Source organism: Rhipicephalus sanguineus, chromosome 7, assembly GCF_013339695.2.
Source record: "Rhipicephalus sanguineus isolate Rsan-2018 chromosome 7, BIME_Rsan_1.4, whole genome shotgun sequence".
Classification (NCBI taxonomy): Eukaryota; Metazoa; Arthropoda; class Arachnida; order Ixodida; family Ixodidae; genus Rhipicephalus; species Rhipicephalus sanguineus.
In genome coordinates, this window is record NC_051182.1 from 146731254 (window position 1) to 146757350 (window position 26097).

Here is a 26097-nt window from a genome sequence, read left to right on the forward strand (position 1 = left end):
CATAACATAGTCTTGTATAGCAAAGCATAGCAAGGGGTAAAGAAGAGAAGGCAAGGGGAGGAGGAGGAGAGAGGGTAAAGCATAACACAGTCTTGTATAGCAAAGCATAGCAAGGGGTAAAGAGGAGAAGGCAAGGTGAGGAGGAGGTGAGAGGGTAAAGCATAACATAGGCTTGTATAGCAAAGCACAACAAGGCCGGGGTAAAGAAGAGAAGGCAAGGGGAGGAGAGGTGAAAGGGTAAAGCATAACATAGTCTTGTATAGCAAAGCATAGCAAGGGGTAAAGAGGAGAAGGCAAGGTGAGGAGGAGGTGAGAGGGTCAAGCATAACATAGCCTTGTATAGCATAGCATAGCAAGGGGTGGGAAGACAAGACAGGATGAGGAGGAGGGAAAGGAGGAGGTGGCAGGGTAAAGCATAGCATGGCCATGTATAGTATAGCATAGCAAAGGGTGGGAATGTTAAGTGAGGGTGAGGAGGAGGACAACGCCACCAGCTCCGCTAGTGTGTAGCCGCCCCAAAAAATCGCAGCGTGCGCGTTAACTAAAAGCCGAATTCTTCTGTCTCTCATTCCCCATTAGCAGCCATTGGCATGTTCCAGTAGGAAACGTTAGTAGAAGTAGAAGTGTAAGTGTTAGCTAAAAGCCCACTTCTTCTGTCTCTCATTCCCATTAGCAGCCATTGTTTACGTCCAAGGTAGTGCCTGGTGAGATTTCTCCTGTGCGTGAATAAACAATGAAAATTTTGTTCAAAACCCCGTTGATTGATGAAATAAACCAACGAAAGACGCCAGATGTTTTCTAAAAGCAAAACGAAAGAGCGCCAGATGTTTCTAAAGCAAAAAGAAAAGACGCCAGCTGCTTAACGAAAGACGCCAGATGTTTTCTAAAGCAATGGTTTTCTAAACAATGAAAATTCACAGCGTAGCGTACATGTAAAATTAAGTGAGTTGCAAGTCGTCATAACTCTCATCGAACTTTAGTATAGGCGGAGGAGGACTTATTGGATGACGCGATGGAAAAGAAGCCGGCTCTGAGTAACTACCGAAAAGGAAAAAACGAAATACGGAGGGAAAGGTTTTATGATAATTCAAGGGGAAGCGCTTTACTGTTTGAAGCAAGGTCGGGCTGCCTGAGAACGGCGTAGTTATAAAGCGAGAATTCAGTAACGAAGAAGAACAATGTACATGCTGCGGGGGAACTAAGGAAAACGATGGAACATGTACTGATTGAATGTGGCGATATTCACCCAGGTATACGTGTGGGCACGAGTCTGCATGAAGCCTTGGGTTTTAGGGACAACAATGGAAAGCTGAACACGCCCGCGATAGAAATAAGTAAGAGACGGTTAGAGTATTGGTGGCAGAAAAGTAGAGATAAAGTACAAAATAAATAATTGGGGGAAAAAGGTTATTCTGCCTAAGAGGCAGAGAGATGGACTGTGAATTTATATTTTTTGTTATAATAACATAGATTTAATCATGTAGATAAGGCATTAGGACAACATGAAACAAGGAAGTTTTTTTTCTTTTTTTTCTTTTTTTATCCTTCGAGCCTGGTGGCAGACATGTCACCGCCCCGTTATAAAGGGGACGCTCATAGCATCCATCCATCCATCCGGGCTTTCATCGCGGCCGCTTAAACGGCGTTTTTGGTGCGTCGAGAGGTTTCCGTGGCGGAAACTCGCTCTGGTGGCTTCACGGACATATTTTTGTGTGTTTTTATATACTGATCACCCATCGCGTATAGGCAGCGTGCTCGTACCTGCGCGTAGCGGTCATCAATGTCTGTTCGGTTGCGGCAATGTTCTATTCCTTTCGATCGCGGTGGAATCGGCGTGCAGCCTTGCCCTGCACGCTGATTTAGCAAAGACTGTTTGGTCATCCCTTTTTGAAGGTTTTTATTTTCCTCGAGGCTGTAGCCGACGTCGGCGGAAGAACCGCGACCAACATTGCCAGTACACAGCCGTACGTACGACAGGCGTGAATCCCGCCTCTTCACCGAAAAACATATAGCCGGAGCGACAGCGCGGCACACAGCATGTCTTTGTCATCGTTCGTGAAGCTGCCGCTAACTGTTTGTCACATACGAAAATGGTCACAGGCACACACCAGCACCACACACACGCGATAAAACGACGCAAACAAAGCTGAACGCAGAGCGCGTCGCCGCGCTGAGCTCGACGAGTGCCTTGTCGCCGGAGCGACCGTGTGGGAACGCAGGACTCTTCTACATCGTTCGTCACGGTGCCGCTAACTATTCGTCACGTATGAACACGATCAGACGTACAGAAAGCACCACACACACGCGCTACAGCACGATGCACAAAAACAAAACACACCACGCCCGTCGCCTCGCTGACTACTTCGACGAGTGCCGCGGGTGCCCCCTAACGATGGTGGCGCCGCCCCGCCGGTCAAAGTTGACGCACACAAAGCTCTCCCATAGAGTGACGGGGAAGTTTCGTGACCAGAAAAAAGTATTGAGGGACTATGGTATAAATTTCGCGCCCGATCTCACGTCGGTGATGATGTACTGGGCAGAATTCACGGAAGATTCACGGTTTACCGATGAACCTCCGCAGCTTCGCCCACTCATCATCATTCACTCCGTGGATATGCTGTGATTTTTTTTTTACGATTGGTTGATCGGTCTTGTTGTACACTGCCCCTGGAAATATTTGGTACTCGCCCGAGCTTCACGGAAAGCACCTTTACTTTAGGAATAATAGAAAAAAAATATATAAACGAGACAATTCAGCCGTCACGCTGGAGCAAACACCACGCCCACCAATGTACAGAAATCCACTGATACAAGAATTTTTCGTCGTAGCCCCTGAATCAGGCTTTCTGTACTATGAGGCCCCACTTGGGGTCTTTTGATTCAGGTCCAAGGAGTGTCACTCTAGGTCCGAGAAGTGTCACATGAACCATCATCATCAACAATGACCTGGAAGATCATGCAAACCGCAGTTTGAAGAGCACATTTTTATGTGGTGCAGTGGCATTAAAATTCATTTAAATGCCACTTAAAAGCCGGCGTATAACGCAACTTTGCATCCCAGCACCATCTAGCAAAGAGTGTGAGAAGTAGCGCAGCGCGGATGTGGCCTCAGAGATAACCATTGAAACCCTTCTTCGTTTTTGCGCTCCTAGCGCCGCCCGTTGACGCATCCAGAAGCCACAGAAGGCTTCTTTACAGAGGTAGACGTTAGAGGACGCGCTATTAGTACCAATGTGTGGGTCAAAGGAAAGGACGTTTACGCAACACGTTCCAAAGGAGCGCACCAGATCAATCCAGGTCTCTGCGGTTCGTTGAGTCTACGAAAATTGGGCTCAGGCGTTTTCCTGCTGTGATTCTAATTATCGCGTGGCTGTGCACATGTGGCTGAAGAACGTGGTACGACTAAACTCGCTTGCTTTAAATTATTTCTGTTCAGCCATGTGCTACGGAACCTCCTTCTGTATATGTACTCCCTTGTGAATGTATATTTGATTGCCTATAAATATTGATTGATTGATTGATTGATTGATTGATTGATTGATTGATTTATTGATTGATTGATTGATGACAATGTGTGCACATCGGCGCGGGATGTCTGATGAGAATGTATTAGCATTATGATTGATGAAAGAGTCATCAAGAGTTGTTTTTGATTACCTCAAATACTGCAGTGTTCAATTGCATCTCAACAGGGGGTCAACTGAAAGCAAGCAATACTCATCAGAACGTTTAAGCATAATATTTAGCTGCCCTTCAACAGTAAGAATATTGAAAACATTGATATTCAACCGAAACCCAGAAAACTAAAGCATTACGTTCAGCTGCTTCTCAGCAAAAACGCTATTTAAAGCAAGGAAGAGCCGGTAGAAACACAAAATCTAAGCACTGCCACTAAACTTCGCCCCACCGCAAAGCCTATTGAAAGCAAGAAATACGAAAGACAAACACAAAGCATAAACATTTTATAGCATAGTCTGCAAAAAGCTTGAAAGGGTAAGCAGGAACGCATAAAATCTAAGCATAACATTAAGCTGCATCTTCATAACCGAAAATATACTCAAGGCACGAAAACTCCATACAAACAATATGTTTTGTAGTGTTTCAACGGAATATGTTGAAAGTAAGACACATTCGGTAGAAATTTCTATGGACTCTATCGAAATTTCTATTCACAATTAAATTTTGTGTTAGCAAAACATTTATTTTTATACAAGTTTTGAAGAAAGGTTTGTGCAGGTAAGCAGAGACATCAAGTGATATCCACTGTAGTGACGTTTGTATAACGAAGGTGCATATATTGGCGGGAACCTTCCAGACAACCCAATTGATTCGTAGGTTTAGATGGTTATTAAGTATTCTATCAGTTAAAACCAGGTATAATCGCGTCATTTCCTTATTGATGTGCACTGCTGTGAGTTAGTGGGTCTAAAAAGTCAGACTTTACACCCATTACATCCCTCGCAATTTCTCGACGTTCTCATACATCAATTACAAGTGCCCGAAGGCTGAACCAGACGGCGTTTTCCTAAAGAAAAGTTGATCGAAGGCCCCACAAAAGGAAATCCTTAGACTCTAAAGAAAAAATTGTAGTCGCCTGTCTTCGAGGAAGTAGTTGTTGCTTATTGAAGCGGTTGGCCCGAACGAAATGGAATACGGAAAAGAACAAAACAATTAAAGCTGAAAACAGATGAAGGAGTGGCTGCGACCACACTTGGAGATAAAGGATAGACGCTCGATTTACTTATCGATCAAATTGGCAGTCACCGGCGCCGTAAACGCAATCGCCACTTTATTATCCTAATGCATCGGGCCGATCGGGTGACGTAATCTGCAAGTGTGTATCGACGTCAATGGCGTATAAGCGTCTTCCGTAATGCATTATACGCTATGGCTCTGACCAAACACCACCGTAAGATGGACAATGCGCGCGACGTAAAACTGATAGCGAGGTTTCAGCACTCGATCAAGACTGGCTCGGAGGGTAAGGCGTAAGTACTGAGTGGACACGTTATCGATATTGAACGGATGCAATGAAAGGCTATTTCCAAACCGCGAATCCGATGACCTGCCGCGTTATACGGATCGGTGATTGATAGTTCGGCCACATCATTTAACGAAAGAGAGATAATGGATCAATTTTAGGGCTTTGCGAATATTCGGAACTTGGAATATTCGATTCGATTTGCGAGGCACTTTTGCTGTTCGAAATATTGGAACACCACAAAAGCTTCCCAACAGGCACTCGAAAAACGCGATTGCGCCCTAATGAATAGCTCAGTTTAGGCTGATAAATTATGCAGCGAGTCAAGCCTCCATTGGTCCATAGGACATTTGAAATCGTTTTTTTTTCTTTATTAAAGGGGCCCGAAAACGGCCCAAGGCACCATCCTTTATCGTGGCACCGCTATGTACCTGGACTACGCCGAATGAGTCTTTGCCCCTAGTTGCGCTGACTTTCAGCGCAAACGTAAATGTACGCAACAGCCCAAGTTTCTGGCATGCATGCCAACAAAAGCTGCATAATTAAGTTCCGAAAGAAGGACGTCATCAGGAAAGGTCGTGTCTATAGGTTGGCAGAAAAGTCGGAGCTCACTCAGACTCACTCAACAAATATATTCTGCTCTAAGGCTTCACTCGGACTCAGATTCACCAAAATTTTCTTCAACCGGACTCACTAAAGCTTTTCTCAACCAGACTCACTCGGACTCAAACTCACCAAGATATTACTCAGCCGGACTCACTCAGACTCAGACTCACAGCTTCACTTGAGTATGAGTGAGTCGCCTCATGAGTGCGGGAGCGTAGAACTACTTTTTTAGGGGCGAAGCTCCTTAAAGCGGCACCCGTTCGTCCCCGTCGTAGTGCGTAACCAGTCTTAACGCTAGTACCAGATCTTGACCTCCAAGGTGGTGCCGGTGGGAGATTTCTCCTGTGCGTTGTTGAACAATAAAAAATTCGCAGCGTGCACGTTAACTAAATGCCGAATTCTTCTGTCTCCCATTCCCCATCAGCAGCCATTGGCATGTTCCAGTAGGAAACGTTAATAGAAGTAGAAGTGTAAGTGTTAGCTAAAAGCCGACTTCTTCTGTCTCTCATTCCCATTAGCAGCTATTGTTTACCTCCAAGGTAGTGCCTGGTGAGATTTCTCCTGTGCGTGATTAAACAATAAAAATTTTGTTCAAAACGCCATTGATTGATGAAATAAACCAACGAAAGACGCCAGATGTTTTCTAAAAGCAAAACGAAAATCAACGAAAGACGCCAGATGTTTTCTAAAGCAACGGTTTTCTAAACAATGAAAATTCACAGCGTACATGTAAAATTAAAGTGAGCTGCAAGTCGTCATAACTCCCATCGAACCTTTAGTATAAACGCGCCCGATCTCACGTCGGTGATGATGTACTGGGCAGAATTCACGGAAGATTCACGGTTTACCGATGAACCTCCGCAGCTTCGCCCACTCGTCATCATTCACTCCGTGGATATGCTGTGATTTTTTATATTTACATATTTACATTTACATATTGAGGTGGCGCATGAACGTGAGTGCGTTGAGATATGCATGAACAGACTTGAGTATAAACGTAAGATGATATAAGACCTACAGCAATGCTGAAGATGAGTAAATAGGATCATATATGTCGGCAGTAAATGGTGGAGCTCACTCAGACTCACTCAAAAAATATATTTTGCGCTTAGGGCTCACTCGGACTCAGACTCACCAGTATTTTCCTCAACTGGACTCACTCGGACTCAGACTCACTAAAAATTTCCTCAACCGGACTGATTCGGGCTCAATCTCACCAAAATATTGCTAATCCGGATTCATTCAAACTCAGACTCACGGGACGATCTGAGTCTGCGTGAGTCGACTCATGAGTGCGTTTGCCGACCTATGGTCGTGTCGGACAGCGAATATCAGACGAACGGACGTCTCGGCAAGCGGAATTGTCTTGTTGGTGCGCTGTCCAAGACAAATCAATCGCCCTTGTCGAAACGTCCGCACCGTCGACATTCACTGTTTGACGATGTACCATCACTATACAAGCTAGCCTCCACCTTACCCTGAACTTCTAGTTTGGTTGGTAACAATTTTATTGATGGTCCTGCAGGGCTTTCGCCGACCGGGCTTTAGGTCTCCCGCGTGGGGACGTCGAGGCCTTGCCTCACCGCCGCCTCGCGGGCTTGCTGGACAGCCCAAAGTTGGTCGCCGAGGCTGGGGCTGCGCAAGGCAGCAGCCCACTGCGGCGGTAGGGTTCCGGAGTTAGCACCTAGTTCTTGTGGGATTCTTTACGAGCCAAAACTAGGATATTATCATGAGGCACGCTGCAATGGAGGGCTCCGGAAATTTTGACCTCCGGGGTTCTTTAACGTGCACTGACATCGCACAGTACACAGGCCTGTATAGCATTTCGCCTCCGTCGAAATGCGACCGGCGCAGCCGGGACTTTCGGGTCAGCAGTTGAGGACCGTATCTACAATATGCCACAGTGGCGGGCCTGGGCTTGTCTGTCCTATTTGAAAACATAAATGCGGTTTTCATAGAACTACGTGTCGTCCACAAAGGCGTTATCAAATAAGTCAGGTGAATAGGAAACACAACCAAACTCAGTTGGGTGGTTATGAGCCATTTCCTTGTTATCAATATACTCTCAATATACCCAAAGGGAAGTTCCTCATCCGCAATAACCTGAAGCACAAATAAGCCTTGCACAATCTCCAAGGAAAAGAAGAAGATGACAAAGTAAAGAAAACAGAAGTCTACGGCATCGTGATCTCAAGCCCAAGTTCAGCGTCTTTTGTATGCGATAAGCGAATCCGGCAATCGAGGGTATTGATCGGAGGAAAACCGTGCTATGCCGGCTGCACGTGCATAAGATAAACGATCTCAAGAGCACGCGCGCATCTTGGCGTCGACCGCGGAAGCACATGATCTTTTCGAGAGGGAGCGCAAGAAAACATCTATCGAAGCTCGTGCCTCTAACGAGCCCGGTCGACAAAGACGTGATCGGAAAGGCTAATTGTAAAAGAGTTGAGTAAATTCCAGCGGTCGGTGTCCGCCTGCGAACATCAGATGTTGGAAGTTGTTTGGCACAATGGGAAGATCATGTAACAAGGAAATCCTTTCGGCCACGTCGCAGATGTTACGCTCTTTGGTCTCCCTAATACTACGCAGCCTGCTGTAAGCCTTTCGTAAGGCTGATGTCGGCTAGCAAAAGCGAACTTTTGTGAAGTGGGAGGTGCTGGTACTGCACTGAATTACTACGCATAATCCGCATCACGTGCATTTGGGCCATTGCGCAGCAATTGCGCAATGATAACGTAAACCCTTGCACAGACATGTACAAACGTGCCGTGGCTGAGGCAAACCAAACAAAGACGACGCGGTAACAAGTCGTAACGTGTTTGTTCAAACTGGAAGAGAAGCTCTCAACGGTGAGGTCACTTAGCGCGGAGGTGCTCTGGGGGATCACGCGTGGTCTATATGTTATCCATTGCACGCAGTGGTCTTTGGTGGCGTATACACGGAGTGCCGGTAATGGAGGAGCTCCATTTCAACCCGACGTTATTGTGACGAGGGAGGCATGATTTGCTGCAGGGGCATATCCAGGATGGTAACTTAAGCAGAGCTGTTCTAGGGCTGGACATGACGACAGATGAGTATCCGCGTCGCATGTCACGCTCCGGTTCCCAGATACACCCATAGATGGCGTGACTGCATCGTTCGCGGACGAAGCGGTAGCCGCACAGTGAAAAACGGGCACGGCGGCTCGAACGTGAATGGGCCTCACGTCACTGTAAGAGGGGCAGGTGTTGCAGGGGCTGCCACACGTCCTTCACCGAGCACCTCTGCTCTACAAATAACATAATCACACACAGAACACCCACACAAAATCGCAAAACATCACAGAAAATCACAAGGGAAACGCATGAAAACCACAGCTCCGCGTTTCTGCAGATTTCACACTGAATGACTCAGGTGTAAGTTTCTTTGGTGTGAGGAGGCGGGGTAGGTGTAGGGCCTCGCACTCCTCACGCCCACCTATATGCATATGCGTGGTAGCACACACATATGCATATAGGTCGGCATAGGCGTGCACAGGGTTCCCCATCAGGGGGCCAAAGGTTCATCGCAGCGCCCCCCCACCCTACTAAGTCAATGTATGGGGTAGATTTTGCGCCCCCCCTGCCCCCCCCCCCCTCTTGTGCGCACGCCTATGTAGGTGGGCAAATACTACCACTATACTGCTACTACAACCACTACCACAACTATGTAACAACAACCTATTACCACGACTAATATTACTATTGTACTACTGCTTCTGCTACTACTTCAGCTACAACAACAACAAAGACGGTGACGATAACCACGAAAACATAGTACAATGTCCCTTTCGCGTTTCGATATGTTGTTGACTTCCGACAGATGGGCCATCTGTTTCTTTCAGCGCTCTCCGTCATCGTTATCAAACAGCTGCGCGGTTTTTCGGGATCGAAAAAATTGGGTAACGCGAGTGCGATGCGGTGCTGCCTCGTATCACAAACAAACGCGATCACGTCATGTGAGGATGCATCAAAAGAAAGCTACCAGCACGCGCGAGCTTGAGTAATCGACTAAGCCGAACGTTTAGATTGAACGCGTAAACAGCGCAGACTTTTGAACAAAATAAATAAACGATTGCGGCAGTAAGAAGCGAGGATCGATTGAATAAACACATGCGCATTAATTACACGTCCTTGGGGAAAGACCACCGGTAGATCTCATGACTACGCGCGAGGTATTGCGCGTGAATCGCGGACTGCGTAGGAGGAAGCCCTTCCGCATTTGTGCAAGAACACGTTCGCTCGAGTCGTAAAAAAACAATTCCTTGTTTTTGAATACGAGGCTGCCAGTGGATTTTGTAACGAGCGTACCTTCAAAAACAAAATTTGATTACAACGAAGAGGCATACGGCCAGGTTCTGGCGGACCACGTCCGCGGACAAACCTGAATCAACCTGAACTTCTGCATTTCTTATAAGGCTTATAAAGAGGCTAACCTGACGTGACTGCTTCTTTAATGACGCTTTTATGAAACATAACTGAGTTCATATGGCAAATAAGTTCTCTGCAATCGGGTGAGTTGGAGGAAGTGTTACAAAACGGGTGTAAATCGATACCCACTGTAGATTCTGTTATAGCCAACACTAGATAGATGTTTACACCTCACCATAGAAGGCCAAGGTGCGCCCTGCTTTGGACAGCCGACATCATGACAAGGATTTGGGGACATGTGCATGTGGCGCCATCTTCCGTCGGTGAAAACGGTGGCCAGCCGTAACTGAATGGGAAATACAGGCGAAAAAAAAAAATCATAACTGACGAAAAAGGTAGTTACCAAAAAGGACTCCCGGTTCTATACAGCAGAGACTTATTTGAACATTCTGGTAGAATTACAGTGTCGCACTACAAACCACGCTGCTCTCAATGGACAACGCCTGGCATTAACATGGTACGAACCCTCAAACGGTGAGGCCAAGCGCTATACATATATGCAGAATGGACTACGCGACGCCTGCACGAGCGGAACTTTTGGCCATCTGGACCGCCCTACAAGATAACATAGCGCATTCAACTATCTACACAGACTCATTTGAAGCATGAAAGGACACAGAGAATCGAAATACAGAAGATGTCGCAACTTTACGTATCCGCAAGGTTCTCCTGCACAAACAGAAGATTGGCATTGACACTGGAGTCGCTTGGACGCTGGGGTCCCGTGGGGATCCAAGGGGGAGGTAACGAGGTGGCACACAGTCTTGCCACCTCGAATACTAGACTTCTACCTTACCATCTCCGACCTCTCCTACATGGATCTCCCGACCTTGGTTGCCACCCCTACGTAAATTTGCCACCGTGCATGCTCTCACATGGAAATGGCGCGACATCAGCGCTTCCTCAGGTACACTAACCGGGAGAGACTCAAAGATGTCACCCCTCCTCGTATCTTTAAGAACGTCGCCCTCAGCCGATACCAGGAAATATTTATCAATAAAGCGCTTGCAGACGCAGCCACTACCCCTCACATAATTCATAAATGACAGACTCTTGCTCACCGGAAGAGCGGCATTGACACCTGCAGCCCCTTGCATATGTACTTTTTGCCGCTCTTCATGCATCGCCAACATGGATCACCTCATTCTGCACTGTCCTGCCCTGCATAACCATCGAAAGAACAGCGCCATTTTTCTACATCCCGATTTGGAAGCGCTACAAAAGTACATACTCGAGCAGGGGCGTAGCCAGAAATTTTTTTTCGGAGGGGGGGGGGGTTCTACCATACTTTATGTATGTTTGTGCGTGCGTTTGTATGTGTGCGTGTATATATACGCAAGCAAAACTGAAAAATTTCGGGGGGGGGGGGGGTTGAACCCCCCAACCCCACCCTTGGCTACGCCCCTGTACTAGAGCACCCTCATCAGCTTGTCACATTAGACCACTACGGAGTTAGTAGCGGCTCGGAGCGCGGGATTTAGTGTGCGCCTTCCACTCCTCCCACTCCGCCAATCTCTTCATCAGCGACCTTCGGCCCTCCCTTTCCCTAATAAAAGTATTTCTCTATCTGCCATAGCCTCATGCCAATTTCCCTTTCAGAGCTGAGCCAAGGCGTAGTTTCTTTTAAGTGCGTATCACTTTGGGGGCCCGGCTTGACGCCCATTCTATAGATCTCATGCGCGTGATTACGTTCACAATCAAGTGGTCAATACAGGCTTAAAACACGGCTAGCAAATCTCAAAACCGGGTTCAAATAAACGAAGAAGGTCTGAGATAATATAATTAACAGAAATAACCAAGAAGTAATCGCAATAATTAACTTAAAACCGGCAAAAATGCTTCGAAAAATGCGGCCAACACCCTCTCCGCGCAAGATATAGGTGCCACCGGCTCGCCAAGTGCGCCATTGCTCCTCCTACCAGCGCGCTTCTCCGGCGCCTTCATCACTACATCTGAAGGGGCAAACAACCCTGACGGAACTCGCTCCAGACGGCACGTATCTAAACTGCTGTGACAAGCAGGAAGTCGATAAAGCGCAGCAAAAAGCAGCGCGCATGTCGCCAACCGAGTTTGCGAATCTCCCTATAACAAGATTCTACTCGTGCCGGGGAAACCCTACATGCTTACCTCAAGCATTGACGTCATCGACGGTTTGGTAAACTGAGCAGTGGGAACTCTAAGAACGGGAATCGCTGGGTACCGGTGCTAAGCACTTCCTCAGGTTTCACAGTATAGTGGAGCTGCATTTAGCGCAGGATTTAGAACTACACCAATCGCTACACAAGGAAAAAATTATTTTTTCAAACAAAATTATTTTTTCTGTTTGAAGTTTTACTATTATTGACAAAAATAAAGCACGACAAATCGGGCAACAAAACAACAGACACAACTTCGATGAGCGTGCAAACAGCATGGCGCGCGCGTGCTCCGACGCCCCGCGGGTATTTGCATTGCCTCGTGAGAGGCATTCCCGCACAACGTTCATTTCAAGGACTCCGCTTAGGAGCTTCCGACAGTCTGTTTTTTCAATCACTGTCTGACTCGGCTTCGGCTAAATGGCCAGCGTCCGTCGACGGATCAACCCTGAGGGGTAGCAGCTCGAGCGCAGAACCGAGCTCGCCTCCGAGGTTGCTGCAAACGAAGCAGACGTATGATTAATACTACTACTACTACTACCACCACTATACTACTAATAACAATACCCGGGGTTTTAAAGGGCCAAAACCGCGATATGATTAAGAGGCACGCCGTAGCAGAGGGCCCCGGAAATTTCGACCTTAACGGGCTCTGACGTCGCACCAGTACACGGGCCTTCAGCATTTCTTCTCCATCGAAATGCGACCGCCGCGGGTGCACGGTCGAACCCGCAACCTTCAGGTCAGCAGCCGAGCACCGTAAGCACTCCACCCCCTCGGCAGAGATTAATGAGATGAGATAGATAGATAGATAGATAGATAGATAGATAGATAGATAGATAGATAGATAGATAGATAGATAGATAGATAGATAGACAGACAGACAGACAGATAGATAGATAGATAGATAGATAGATAGATAGATAGATAGATAGATAGATAGATAGATAGATAGATAGATAGATAGATAGATAGATAGATAGATAGATAGATAGATAGATAGATAGATAGATAGATAGATAGATATTCAGCAGAGCGGTTAGAAAATCCACCTGAGCCCGTCGATTGAAACCTATCAGGAAGCACACACACTACACGCAAGGTCTGCCGAACTCAAATGGGTCACGCGCTTGGGCTGTCTTTCTGACAAAATAAAATGCCAGTGGGTTTCTTCGCGTCAATTGGCTGGTTCGCGAAGACTGGTTAGGTGGCTTAACTCTCTCTCCTAGTTTACGGTCTTCCTGGACGACTTTTGTAACGCTGATGCATACCTGAAGAGAAGAGGAGCCATCCTGCGGGTCGCGAACGCACCTTCGAGATCGGGGACCCATCGCGAGCCGCCGCCGTGAGTGATGCTGACCAATGGCTGAAGCAGCACGGCCGCAGAGATGGTCGTGAGGCAGGCAAGACATACCTGCGTCCGTCCATGCTGTCCTCAGCATTGCAAGGCTCATATCGTCACGTGAGATAGCGGACTGTACTGTGTATATGATGCACTGTGTTCCACTTTGTTATGAATATAAACTGGTTGACTGACTGACTGACTGACTGACTGACTGACTGACTGACTGACTGACTGACTGACTGACTGACTGACTGACTGACTGACTGACTGACTGACTGACTGACTGACTGACTGATTGTACAGCTTAACGATATTGTTGAAAAGAAGAGCGTGTAACACAAATGAATTCTTCAGGTACTAACTTACATAGGCGTGCGCAGGGTTCTCTTTCAGGCGGGGGGGGGGGGGCGAAGGCTTATCGCAGCGCCCCGCCCCCCTTACCCAGACATTGCGCCCACCCTTCTTAGATGACTAGGGGGGGGTACCCCCCCCCCCGCCCTCACTTGCGCACGCCTATATGACGTGGGAGAAACATTCAGAGGTTAACAAGAGAACTTGCGAAGGATTTGAGGATGCATACAACGAGGGATGGAAGGATTAAAACGATTAACTGAGTTTGATGAACGTCAACTACAAACTCGGTTACAACCTAAGCAGAAATGTTAGCTCTGACCATAGCCATCGCTGTACCGCCCACAAAGAATTTACGTAAACGCTCCGTCTAACAGCGCTTGCTCACTTTCGTGACGTCAGGCAGTCTCCAGCGTTTCAGATAGTTTTGTACATAAAGACACACGCTTGTGTCACTGGTTTTCGGACGGTAACTTGAGCTCTTCCTGGTGAATTTCATCAGGGATTCTGGCATCGTTGCTCAGCCAAACGTAATGTATCAGGTAGTAACAGCGAGCCTTTAGCTCCTAATACGCGTAGTATTTACATTATACGAGAAAAAGTACTTCCGGTTCGAGCGGAAACCAGTTAGCACGGCTGTCTTTCGCAGGTGAAGGGCAGGCGCGCAGCGATTCTGTGGGTGGAGCTTACATTTTGTCTTAGGTCGTAACCGAGTACAGACGCCAAGGACGATGGGTGCATGCAGCTTTGTAAGAAGCGAACGCGGCGAACGTCGTCAAGGTGTATGCAGCGAGACGCGACCACCGTTCACACGTGTCATTCAGACGCTCGAAATGAAGAACCGGGAGTCACTGTACCAAACTGACCAGCACCACGAGCGAGGTCTCCATCAGGGGTGGGGCATTTGGCAGCTCGAACATCTTGTAGAGTAGTAGAGTAGAGTAGATCCTATAACTTTGGCACACACCCACGCTGGGGGATTGGCCAAGAACCGGATAGTTTTTAAAATGGAATTGTTAAAGTAAAGCGTAGATTTTTTTTCTATTTAAGAGAAAAGAAGTAAAATGAAAAAAATCAAGAATAGAAATAGAAAATCATATAAACAATGAAGTATTATCTTGTCGCTGCTGCGGCCACAGTGATGATGTTGATGAAGACGAAGATGACTATGATGACCTACATAATATTTTTTCATATTTGATCAAGCGTCAAAATTTCCTATTAAACAAATTTATAGTGTTTCTATTCTGTAACCTCCCTTCTAAAGTATTATAACATGTTATAAAACCACTCAATTCTTGGCCAATCCCCCGCAGTGGGTGTGAGCCAAAGTTGAAGGTGAACAAGAACCTACATCAGTGGCTCACACCCACCCTGGGGGGTTGGCCAAGAAACGAATGAATTTCTAAAGAAGTGGACGCGTATGAATTTAGAATAATGAATGAAAGTAATGGAAATTTTGGAATGATTAATGTGCACCCCATTAGTACTCATGACCTCACAGAAGCTGATGTTGCATGCGCGATTCCTAAAGTTATTATTGTGTTTATAGAGACCATGTTTAAACGTCATATAACGGATGTTTTCCTCGTGAAGTAGAATAAACGTTCCAGTTTTACGGGCTTGCACGCTAATGAGGTGTTCACCTTTGATGTGGCCGACCCTGCTCATGGCTCATACCCACGAGCGGAACTGAGCAAGTTGCAGAAAGTGAAGATAGCAATCGAGAAAACGTTTAATTAAAAAAGGTAAGAAAATAATTAAATAAGAAAATAATTTATATTTAAAAAATAAAGAACAGACGAAAGAATTAAGTGCTATGCAGTTTGAAAATCTGCGGAATCCAGCAAGGTAGTCTACGGTATACGGTAGTTACGAAAAACATTGGCGAAGCTTTCACTAAGTCGCGCAAGGCTTGAATGAGCGAAACTGGACGAGTCCGAATACCAATCTGGTTGCTTCTATAGGTTGTTCCTACGCTTCACCTAGGTTAGTCCCGACACGGATGTCCAAAATCCAGAACCGAGCATTCGTACCACTCATAGATCTCCGGTCACGTCGTTGTTGGCGCTGGGCTTCCATCGCTTCGACCTGTTCTCGCAGCCGCCGTTGCCTTTCCCGTTCACTTTAGTATGGAAGCTTCGCACCAGTCGTGCCAAGCCTGAAGAAAGAGCGCAACTGATGATGATGATGATGATTATGCTCCTTGGATGATGGCACCTACCCACTCGGGGGATCGGCCAAGAGTCGGGCGGATCATAAAGTCTGAAAATTTTAAGAGCTAATAGACGTTACTGTATCAATTAGAATGAAGCGTCTTTTTTTTAATGAATTTTAGTTTTTGATTAGACCGTGTTGCATAACCTCCCAAATGGCCAAATTGTTTATGTCATGACAATTTAAAAAAAATTATTAGCGGTTGATGTGTCGAATAAGACGATTTGATTCGCATATGAATTTCTCGATAGCACTGCATGTATTCCCGTCCGAGTGCCCCAGCACAGAAGCCCCAAATGATAACAGTATAGTTGAAGTAACTGGCAGATCAAGGTGCCGCATTACAATTTCAATTGTTCGTTTTCTGAGAGAGGAAAAACGTCGGCACTCCAGCAAGAAATGTTCGATTGTTTCTGCCTCATTGCAAAAGGAACATGTATAGGAGAGATCGCCAGACCAGCTCTGTGCATGTATAAATTAAGAGTTGGGTGGCCTTCTTTGTCGTTATTTTTCTTTATTTTTTTCCCTCTTTCCCTTCGCTTCTTGTATGTCTGTTTTGCATCTGTTCCTTTCTATTTCTTTCTCTCTCTCTCGCTCTTTTTATCTTTTTTACTCTTCCTTCACTTTATATCTGCTATTGTCTCTCTCTTTCTGCCTATTTATTTCTCTCTTGATCTTTCTTTTTTTCTAGCTCTTCCTCCCTCTCTCTTTCTTTCTCTTTCACTCTCTTTCTATATCTTTCTCGGTCTTTCTATCTTTTTATGGCTTTATTCTCATTATTGCTCTCAATTTTTCTCTCTCTCTTTCTTTCTACAGCTTTCTCTCTCTCTCTCTTAGTGAACCAGTGGTGAGTAGTGGGATTTGCCCAATCTCTGTGGCACATACCATTTCATGACGATGATGAATTTTTTTGATTGGCCGCACAAATTACGCCTAGCTTAAACAGCCTCGCTGTTAAAAACTGCGCGAGAAGCGCCAGGGATGAGAAAGGGATGAGGTGCGACTTATCACGGGAGGAAATCGAGAATATTTCCACATTTACATTCAGCGCGCCCCGTTGTATCAGCCATCGCTGTTCGACAGCTTTATTAATTGGCGGATACCAATCACATCGCGGTATACAGCCGACACAACGCTGTTACGTCACGCCGTGAAATATTTGTTCACTGCTGTTCCACGCGATATTATGGATCGATGCAGTATAAGCCAAGGTTGACTGAGCCCTAGTGTCGTGTATAAAAAAAAAAAAAAATCTCCCAGGGCTCCTTATCCAACCGATTAAGACGACTCGAAGTCGAAAGCCATGTTCTTTTTCTTCTCAGTCAATGTATTGACTCCAGGATCAGAGACATTGCCAGCAATCTACACGTCACCTTGTTTTGCACTGCCTCCATGATCGGCCCACCTTTGATCAAGCAATGATGTAATGTGATGACGACATCATGTGAAGTCACGACATGAGACGCCATAGCGACGTCACGATGACGCCACAAATTTTGGCGATCTGCGACGTGATGATCACGTCATAGCGTGATGATAATTTGTATTGACGCCGACGCCGCGGGACAACGGTCGACGCTGACGGTAAAGTTTCGCGTTTGATGAGGCATCTAAGGCTTTCGCCTTAAAAAAAATTGAGGAGCACCGCACTTTTGGAGTGTTTCGCCACATTCTTTAATGTTCTGGGCATTTTTTTTATTACCGAAGTCGTTCACTGTTTTAGCGCAAGGAGCAGCACCGTCTACTCAGCGGTCACGGGTTTCCGGTCCACGATGACGTCAATGACTTCTTCCGGTTCGTTACGCACTGGGCCACGGTGACGGTTCCCGAATCCCTCCTCTGGACGGATGACCTGCGAATCGGTTTCACAAACACGAGAATATGTATGTCTATAGTTATCGATGCAAACAACTATCCGTTGGTAACAGTCGGTTCGATTCCGAAACTATAGAGGGGGGCCCACGCATAGCGGTCGTCCCATGTGACAAATCAGTTCGGCTGAATCCCGCAAGGTGGGCACTCTTCCCTTTCATAAACGTTCCTCAACTAAAAAAGGTATTAGAGAGAGAGAGAGAGAGAGAGAGAGAAAGGTTAAGTGAAAGGCAGGGAGGTTAACCAGAAGAAAGTATTTCGGTTTGCTACCCTGCACTGGGGAAGGGGTAAGGGGGGATTAATAGCCCATATATGATAAGGAAAAGAGACAGTATAAGTAGAGCCTAGCGTTTTTCCTTATCTTCTATGAGCTGTTAATTCCGGAATGGATTTTTACCAATTCGCCCAAGCTTCAGTTCTTACAAGATAGTTCCCTCCGCCTTGGAGGCTTGCGCAGAACTTAATTGCAGTATTCAGTGTGTATGAGTTTCGGGTTGTCGATTAATTCGCCCTCGCGCTGCCAGTTGCAAGCGTCCCTTTTAGCTCATTTGGCAGAGCTATCGTCCTGGAAAGACGTAGTTCTTAGGTTCGAACCCCGGACCAGGACAAATTTTTCATCAGCTAAGAAGCCCGTCTTAATGAGAAATCCGTACGGATTTTTTGTGCTACGAACGGGTGGCTGTCAATTTTCAACTTTCATATACGTCACATAGCAAGCCCATATGTCAGCGTTTTTAGCCCCTGTACAATGCAGGCATCTTTTTTTTGTGTGTGTGGTTGAGCGCGAAGAAGAACAGGGACAAAAGAAGGAATGTACTCACATTGGCGTACACCCAAGAACTAAAAAGCCATCTCACTACCCCTGCAGGCATATAGCTCCGAACGACACGTGAGATGTTCCGTTTCTCGTCCGCCATTCCTTGCCGATCGAAAAGTTGTGGCCACCCACACTATCATATAGCAAGCGTGAGCCCCTCACTGGAGTCCCAACTGTTTCGTTTTATTAAATTCGTTTAATGAGAGGTTGGTACCTAGGTGTGGGCCCGCCTACACCTCTTCTCTAACATATAGTTCTCATCGTGAAGTTGTCAAGTAACCATAAAACAGTGCAACATTTACACACGAATTCATATTCACATTCCTAACCGCAGTACCATACAATATAATTGTCCACGCAACAGCAATGTTCGCACGCCATAAATGTTCACACACCCGAAGCGTCCACGCTATACAGAACAGTTCATTAATGTGATCGCACAACAGTCACTGGGCACTTGCTCGCACTTTAAACACAACCGTCATGATCGCGGAAACATGATACGCACGAACACACGAGAAACACGCGACGAGACTGTGAAACATTCCTCCTCCAGTGTTTCGTCTGAAGCTGTACTGCGTCATGAGACGAGCTGTATTACGTCATCACTTACCGATTACTCTTACGAAATCTTGTATGATTCATCGGACCGTGCGCAAGCTTTTCCGAGACGCCCATAACGTTCTCGCGTCATCGGCAGTGAATGCTCGTAGAAAAGCAAAAAAAAAAAAAAGTTGAAAGAAAAGGGACAGGAATATCGTGACAAGAGTCTAGGAAAATGAAATGGCTCATTCAGTGGCATGGATTAACCTCGTGTTAGCCGGTGTGACGTAAGGGACAAATGATTCGGATAACTCTGAATGCTATCTTTGTTGGACACCTTCATGAGCTGTAGCCTGTGCATTGCTCGTGAATTAAAAATCGCTATAGCCCCTAGAAACGGGATAGCGGAATGGCTTACGGGTGAGAAGGACTCGCTTTGACACCTACAACATTTTTTATTGCTGGAACTATGAAACCAGCTTACTGGTCGCATAAAGGCTGCAGTTTCAGCAAGGCAGCTGACCAACGTCCCCTGAAGGACCATCAAATGACTGCATTTCCCTATCTCTTACGTACATAGACTCCAGTCCTGACGCACATGTTCACCGACTCGTGTGGGATTCTTTTTCTCTTTTTTTGCATTCCTGTCTTCGTTTCTTACTCATTTCCTCAACGATCGCAGCAGACGGGACTGCCTATGTTTAGCAGGGCTGGTGGGGTTTGCGTCAGAGATGCCCAAGCATTTACACCAGCGATAACAAGTGGCTTTCCTTGACGGTTAACTCTTCATGCGTGACTCACTTAGGGGGGCTGGCGTTTGCACTTCTTACAGGTTTACATAGATGAATCGATGTCGCGAAGGTTAAAGTTATGCAAGGGTGTCTGTAGTCCCTATACAGCAACGCATAAAAAAGGAGGTGGGGGGTTAGTGCTTGCAGACCTGGTTCCACAGGCACCTTACATCGTGCCAGACGGAAGCATTAAGTTATGCTATTACTCAGCAGGAGAATCATTAACACTCCAGGCTCGATCTTCGAAGTCTTACTTTTGTCAGTTCACTGGTCTCAGTCGTGCAATGGCCTTGGATGATCTCACGATAGACCAGTCCATTGAATGACAAATTAGTACCGCGGAAGCCCACGAGGTTAAAGAAGCTTTATTAAAAGGAGAAGCAATTTCCACTAACACACATACAAAGGAAACTCATACGAGCTTCTCAGGAAGAAAGCCTGGAAGGTAAAAAAAAAATCCGTCCTGGTCCGGAACGGCACGGAATACAAGGTGGACATACACGAAACGCCGCATGTTGTAAAGCTGCTGTCACTGCTGTCACTTTACTTAGTACACTGTATAGCACTCAGTGTTCGCTTACCTGTGTCTGGTGGACCACCAGCGGCCTGTCGTGTCTCTCACCTGGTCGCAGGGGCTGCCTGTGCGGCTGCTGCACCACAGGCACCAGCGGAACAAGCACGGGGCGTGTGCCCGTCACCGTGGTGGGCAGGAACTGCACGTGTCTCGTGGGGGAACTGCGAGAGCGAGAATATCGAGAAGATAATTAATTTGATGGCATACAGGGGTGTTTGTAGGTGAGGCATTACCATAAGTTATCCTGTTTTTCAACTTGTTGAGTTCATTCCTGTTTATGAAATATCCTACTTTTGCGTCATTGATATAGGTTATGGAGACGGAGGCCAAATTTTGATAGGCGAGAAATGCACGAAGGTTTAGATGCACGTTAACGAACTACAGATGGTCAAAATTAGTACGCAGTCCACCACTACGGCGTGCCTCATAATGACATAGTGGTTTTGACATGTAAAACCCCACAATTTCACTCACTCACTCACTCACTCACTCACTCACTCACTCACTCACTCACTCACTCACTCACTCACTCACTCACTCACTCACTCACTCACTCACTCACTCACTCACTCACTCACTCACTCACTCACTCACTCACTCACTCACTCACTCACTCACTCACTCACTCACTCACTCACTCACTCACTCACTCACTCACTCACTCACTCACTCACTCACTCACTCACTCAATGGAAAGTTTCCTGCTCCGAACACTTATTCTACTTGTGGAAGCGAACACCTCTACCCGATTGCGACTGAAGAGAAGTCGCGATAGCGTCGTGTTAATCATAACTAATTTAATTAAAAAATAATAAATGAAGCCACGCAGGTTTCTTGCCGTCGACTCCATACTGTATTGCTAGAATAAGAGGGAGCCGAACTGGTTGGTACGTATTCATGTTAAAAGACCGGGCGTGCAAACACGAACAAAAGAGCGAAGTCAAGACACCACAAACAAGACACTGCGTTTGTGGTGTCTTGACTTGTCTTTTCTGTCCGTGTTTGCATACCCTGTCTTTTCACCGTGTATTGCTATAGCACATGGTGGGCGATAGACCATGCCGTTTGCGGTCAGTAATCATCCACACTCAGCTTCAATCAATCAATCAATCAATCAATCAATCAATCAATCAATCAATCAATCAATCAATCAATCAATCAATCAATCAATCAATCAATCAATCAATCAATCAATCAATCAATCAATCAATCAATCAATGGGAGTACGCGAATACGCCAACGAGAAAACGATTGTGTTGAAAAAAAAAAAACTGCGTTAGAGCTGCGAAGGCTCATTGGACCCTTCCGCCTACCACCTGTGATGCTTTTATAGAGTGCCGTAAGTGTTTCCTCCTTCCTGGTACTTTGTTGTTGTATTTTTTTTTTGGCTTGCGGTTAAGACTGAAAGGTACGTTTCATTAGGACATACGTGTGCAAACACAAGCAACCTCAAATGCTTACCTCAACAAACTTTTAACAATCACGTCAATCGCGCTGAGCAGTGTGCCTTCGACTAGCGGTCTTCCCCCGATTTCCCAATCAATCCTTTTAACTCGGCGCCGATAAACAAGCGATGGTCTGTTCTGGCTCGCAGATGAGGAACGGTTATCCGCGTATATTCTCTCGTTCTGGTTTTTCCTGCACGCCGAGACATCTTCGATAAAGCAAACAAAGGCAGCTCGAAATCGTGATGGATGATGACAGCAGCGGTGAATATAAACCATCGCGATAACCACTGGCGAAGCCTTGAAGACGCTGGCCGAAGGGTGTGGAAAACGGTACGCATTGAGACCCGCCAGTCATCTTTATGCAAGCAAGAACCTTATTTCGTTACAGGTATGGAAATAACGCTCTATAGTTGCGAAATATTTTTCTCGATATCTTCCACGTTTTACCGGCTGCTTGAACTCGCTAAGTTGAGTTTATGATTTGTTTTTGCACAAATGGTCGTGCATATGTAGGCTACATGGCCGTTGGAAACAGGCAAGCAAGCAAGCCAAGTTGCGTTGCATGATGGCCAGCAAAAAACACATGGAAACAACAACAATGAAACACGAAGACGTATACCATGAGAAAATTCATCGTCCTTGCTGTTTTTGCGTGGCCCTGGTGAGAAAATGAGCGTAGTGTGCTCAGATTCCACGCTTATTGCCATATATCACTTTACATCATTATCTGTCCTTCTATCTTTTTATATCTTTATTCCCTTTATTTCTCTCTATTTCTCTCGTTCACTTTCTTTCTACGTTTCTTTCACTCACTCTGTCTATCTGTACTCGTTCCCTCGCCCATCCGAGTTATTGCACCCCACGCCGGTCAAATCGGCGCTGCGGGAGAGCGCGCACCGGTCGCGTTATTGCGTTCCACGCGCTAGGTGCAGTTGTGCCAGGTGCTAGGCATCGCGAGACCAAAGCTTGTGACATCATCATGGCGCCACTGTGACGTCACATGACGCCCGTCAAATGATGACGTCATCACATGATATCGACATCAAAGGTGTACCAATCCTGGAGGCACTGCGAAACCACGTAAGGTGCAGAGAGCTTGCAAGCCCCCGATTGCGGAGGCAGTACAGCAAACCTTAGGTACAGAAATCTTTCGGGGGAAGGGAGGGGATCGGTACAATCCTGTGAAAAGAAAAAGAGAAAGACGATTTTCGCCTTAGATTCATCTTAAGCGGATTCACAAGAGGACACGTGACGTTTGCTTAAGGTCCTGAGAGTACTGTGTATATTCGTGTTCAGGGTTGCCACTGACTTTAGAGTAAATGTCGCCAAACGAAGAGCAAAAAGTCCCCAAAAGTCGCCATTTTTTTACAGATTTCGCCAAAAAAGTCGCCATTCTAGATATGTGCGGCATAACTAGTGATAAAAATTTCCACTCACGTATAGCACCGTAGAATACAGTACCATCCAAGGCCCTTAAATTATATTGACGTTTCTCAATGCCACTCGTATCGCCCACTTCACCATGGCAGTCCATGGTGCTGCTTCCCCGACTAGCCGCAAGATGTGCGTGGTGGCGCAAGGGTGAATGAATGAAACGCTCATGATATCCCATCCCTGTCCGCTCGTTTCAAGGGTAAAAGTGTGCTAAACCTTAAGCGAAAACCGTGAAAGAGTTGTTTGTAGACAGCTTTACGTACCCTCATATGAAATAAAATGATTAAAAGGTTTACTGAAGGTAACTCGAGAGAATTCTTACAGGAACCGACCATTAGTGAGTCTTACACCTTTTCAGAGTGAACTAATATGATACCGGACGCCACCGACCTTTTCATATAGTCACTTATAATATCTACACGTATGAATCCAATGCCTTATTAATGAACAGATAGACGATGTAAAATGTTATATACCAATTGTTTTCATTGCACACGCTCACCGAGAGCAGTGGAAAATGCCTCAATAAATATTTGTTTATTGCGCAAATAGCCGCGTATCCGCCTCTCTTCGCTATTCCAAAACAGCCTTTACGAGCTGAATTGGGGGTACTGCAACGGTGAATAAGTCGCCAAGCTATTCAGAACAGTTGGAGCTTTGGCGGAACAAATGGTCAGAGCACGCGGCCAACCCGTCGTCTAGCTCCTTCAGAAGCGGAACTTTAGAGAAGCTTAAAGCACCTATAGCCATAAACTTATCGTCATACACTGCCCCCTCGCGGTTTGCAAGGTAGTCCGCTGACCTAAATTTTGCTGGAATGTCACTGGGGGACGTTCCAGCACCTCCTGCATCTAGATGAATTGAGGCGATACACACGAGTTACGGGACGAACATACCGAATGACGCTTAATGCGCATATTCAACTCAGGGGTCTAAAACCAAGACAAATAGTGAGAATGTTGCCGCTCATTCTTTGGGAAGACACTGGGCTCAGGATGCATAACTCAGCGGAGACCTAAGCCGAAAATCGCCAAAAATTCGCCATGTCGCCATTCATAATTTTAGGTCGCCATGGGCCTCTCAAATTCGCCAATTTGGCGAAAAGTAGCCACCATTGGCAACCCTGTTCGTGTTCAACTAAGACACCACTTTTTATTTCGGTAGCAATTATATGGACAGTCGCGGCTGGTTTTTGCCGCCGCCGTCATGCACCGTATATGTATAAGTATGTGTATATATATATATATATATATATATATATATATATATATATATATATATATATATATATATATATATATAAAAGTCCCAAAGAAAAATTCCGAAAAATGCTCCCGAAGCGCGGAATCGAACCAGCGACCTCTCTCTCTGCAGCGCGTGGCGCTAACCACTACGCCCCAAAGCGCAGATCCTTCAGGTAGCTAACGACGAGCGTTATATACACACGATTTACCGCTGGCAGGACTCACAGACGGCAGGCGCTTATAAGCGTTTCTTCATTACCAGCGAGATGGCGCGAGGAGCGCAACGGGCGCATTTAAAAGTCGTCGGCCAGCTCGCTCACTTCTAATATTTGCGCTGGGAGAGCCTTGTCCTTCCGCTGTGTGCTCGACCGGTAGTTGCTGCCGGGGGGCAGATGTTTCTGCAGCGTAGCAGCGCGTCCATCACGGGTCGCTTTTCTTGCTATCGCATGCACTGCTTCGCCCTTGCGGCGGAACTGTGACTTTTTAGGGGCGAAGCTCCTTAAGGCGGCATCCGTTCGTCCCTCGTAGTCGTCGTCGTCGTAGTAGTAGTAGTCGTAGTCCGTAACAAGTCTTACGTTTTGACCTCCAAGGTGGTGCCGGTGGGAGATTTTTCCTGTGCGTTGTTGAGCAATAAAAAATTCGCAGCGTGCGCGTTAACTAAAAGCCGAATTCTTCTGTCTCTCATTCCCCATTAGCAGACATTGGCATGTTCCAGTAGGAAACGTTAGTAGAAGTAGAAGTGTAAATGTTAGCTAAAAGCCGACTTCTTCTGTCTCTCATTCCCATTAGCAGCCATTGTTTACCTCCAAGGTAGTGCCTGGTGAGATTTCTCCTGTGCGTGATTAAACAATAAATATTTTGTTCAAAACGCCGTTGATTGATGAAATAAACCAACGAAAGACGCCAGATGTTTTGTAAAAGCAGAACGAAAGAACGCCAGATGTTTTTAAAGCAAAACGAAAAGACGCCAGCTGCTTAACGAAAGACGCCAGATTTTTCTAAAGCAATGGTTTTCTAAACAATGAAAATTCACAGCGTACATGTAAAATTAAAGTGAGCTGCAAGTCGTCATAACTCATCGAACCTTTAGTATAAACGCGCCCGATCTCACGTCGGTGATGATGTACTGAGCAGAATTCACGGAAGATTCACGGTTTACCGATGAACCTCCGCAGCTTCGCCCACTCATCATCATTCACTCCGTGGATATGCTGTGATTTTTTCGTTATAACTTAACACTTCCGTTATTCTCCGTTGCTTTAAATGCAAAAAAAGCTGTATGCAATAACCT

At 46.2% G+C, this 26097-nt stretch overlaps 1 protein-coding gene across 1 annotated transcript in view; it reads right to left on the bottom strand.

Annotated features, from left to right (window-relative positions):
- Positions 1–17782: 17782 nt before the first annotated feature.
- The window catches only part of LOC119400204 (uncharacterized), a 31223-nt gene continuing 22908 nt past the window's right edge, over positions 17783–26097 (bottom strand). Inside the window, exons 3-4 of the mRNA XM_037667207.2 lie at positions 20688–20841; positions 17783–17935 (exon numbers count right to left, since the gene is read on the bottom strand). Of these exons, the coding sequence (XP_037523135.1) occupies positions 17825–17935; positions 20688–20841 (265 nt within the window). The 3' untranslated portion in view covers positions 17783–17824. The remainder of the gene's footprint in view (positions 17936–20687; positions 20842–26097) is intronic.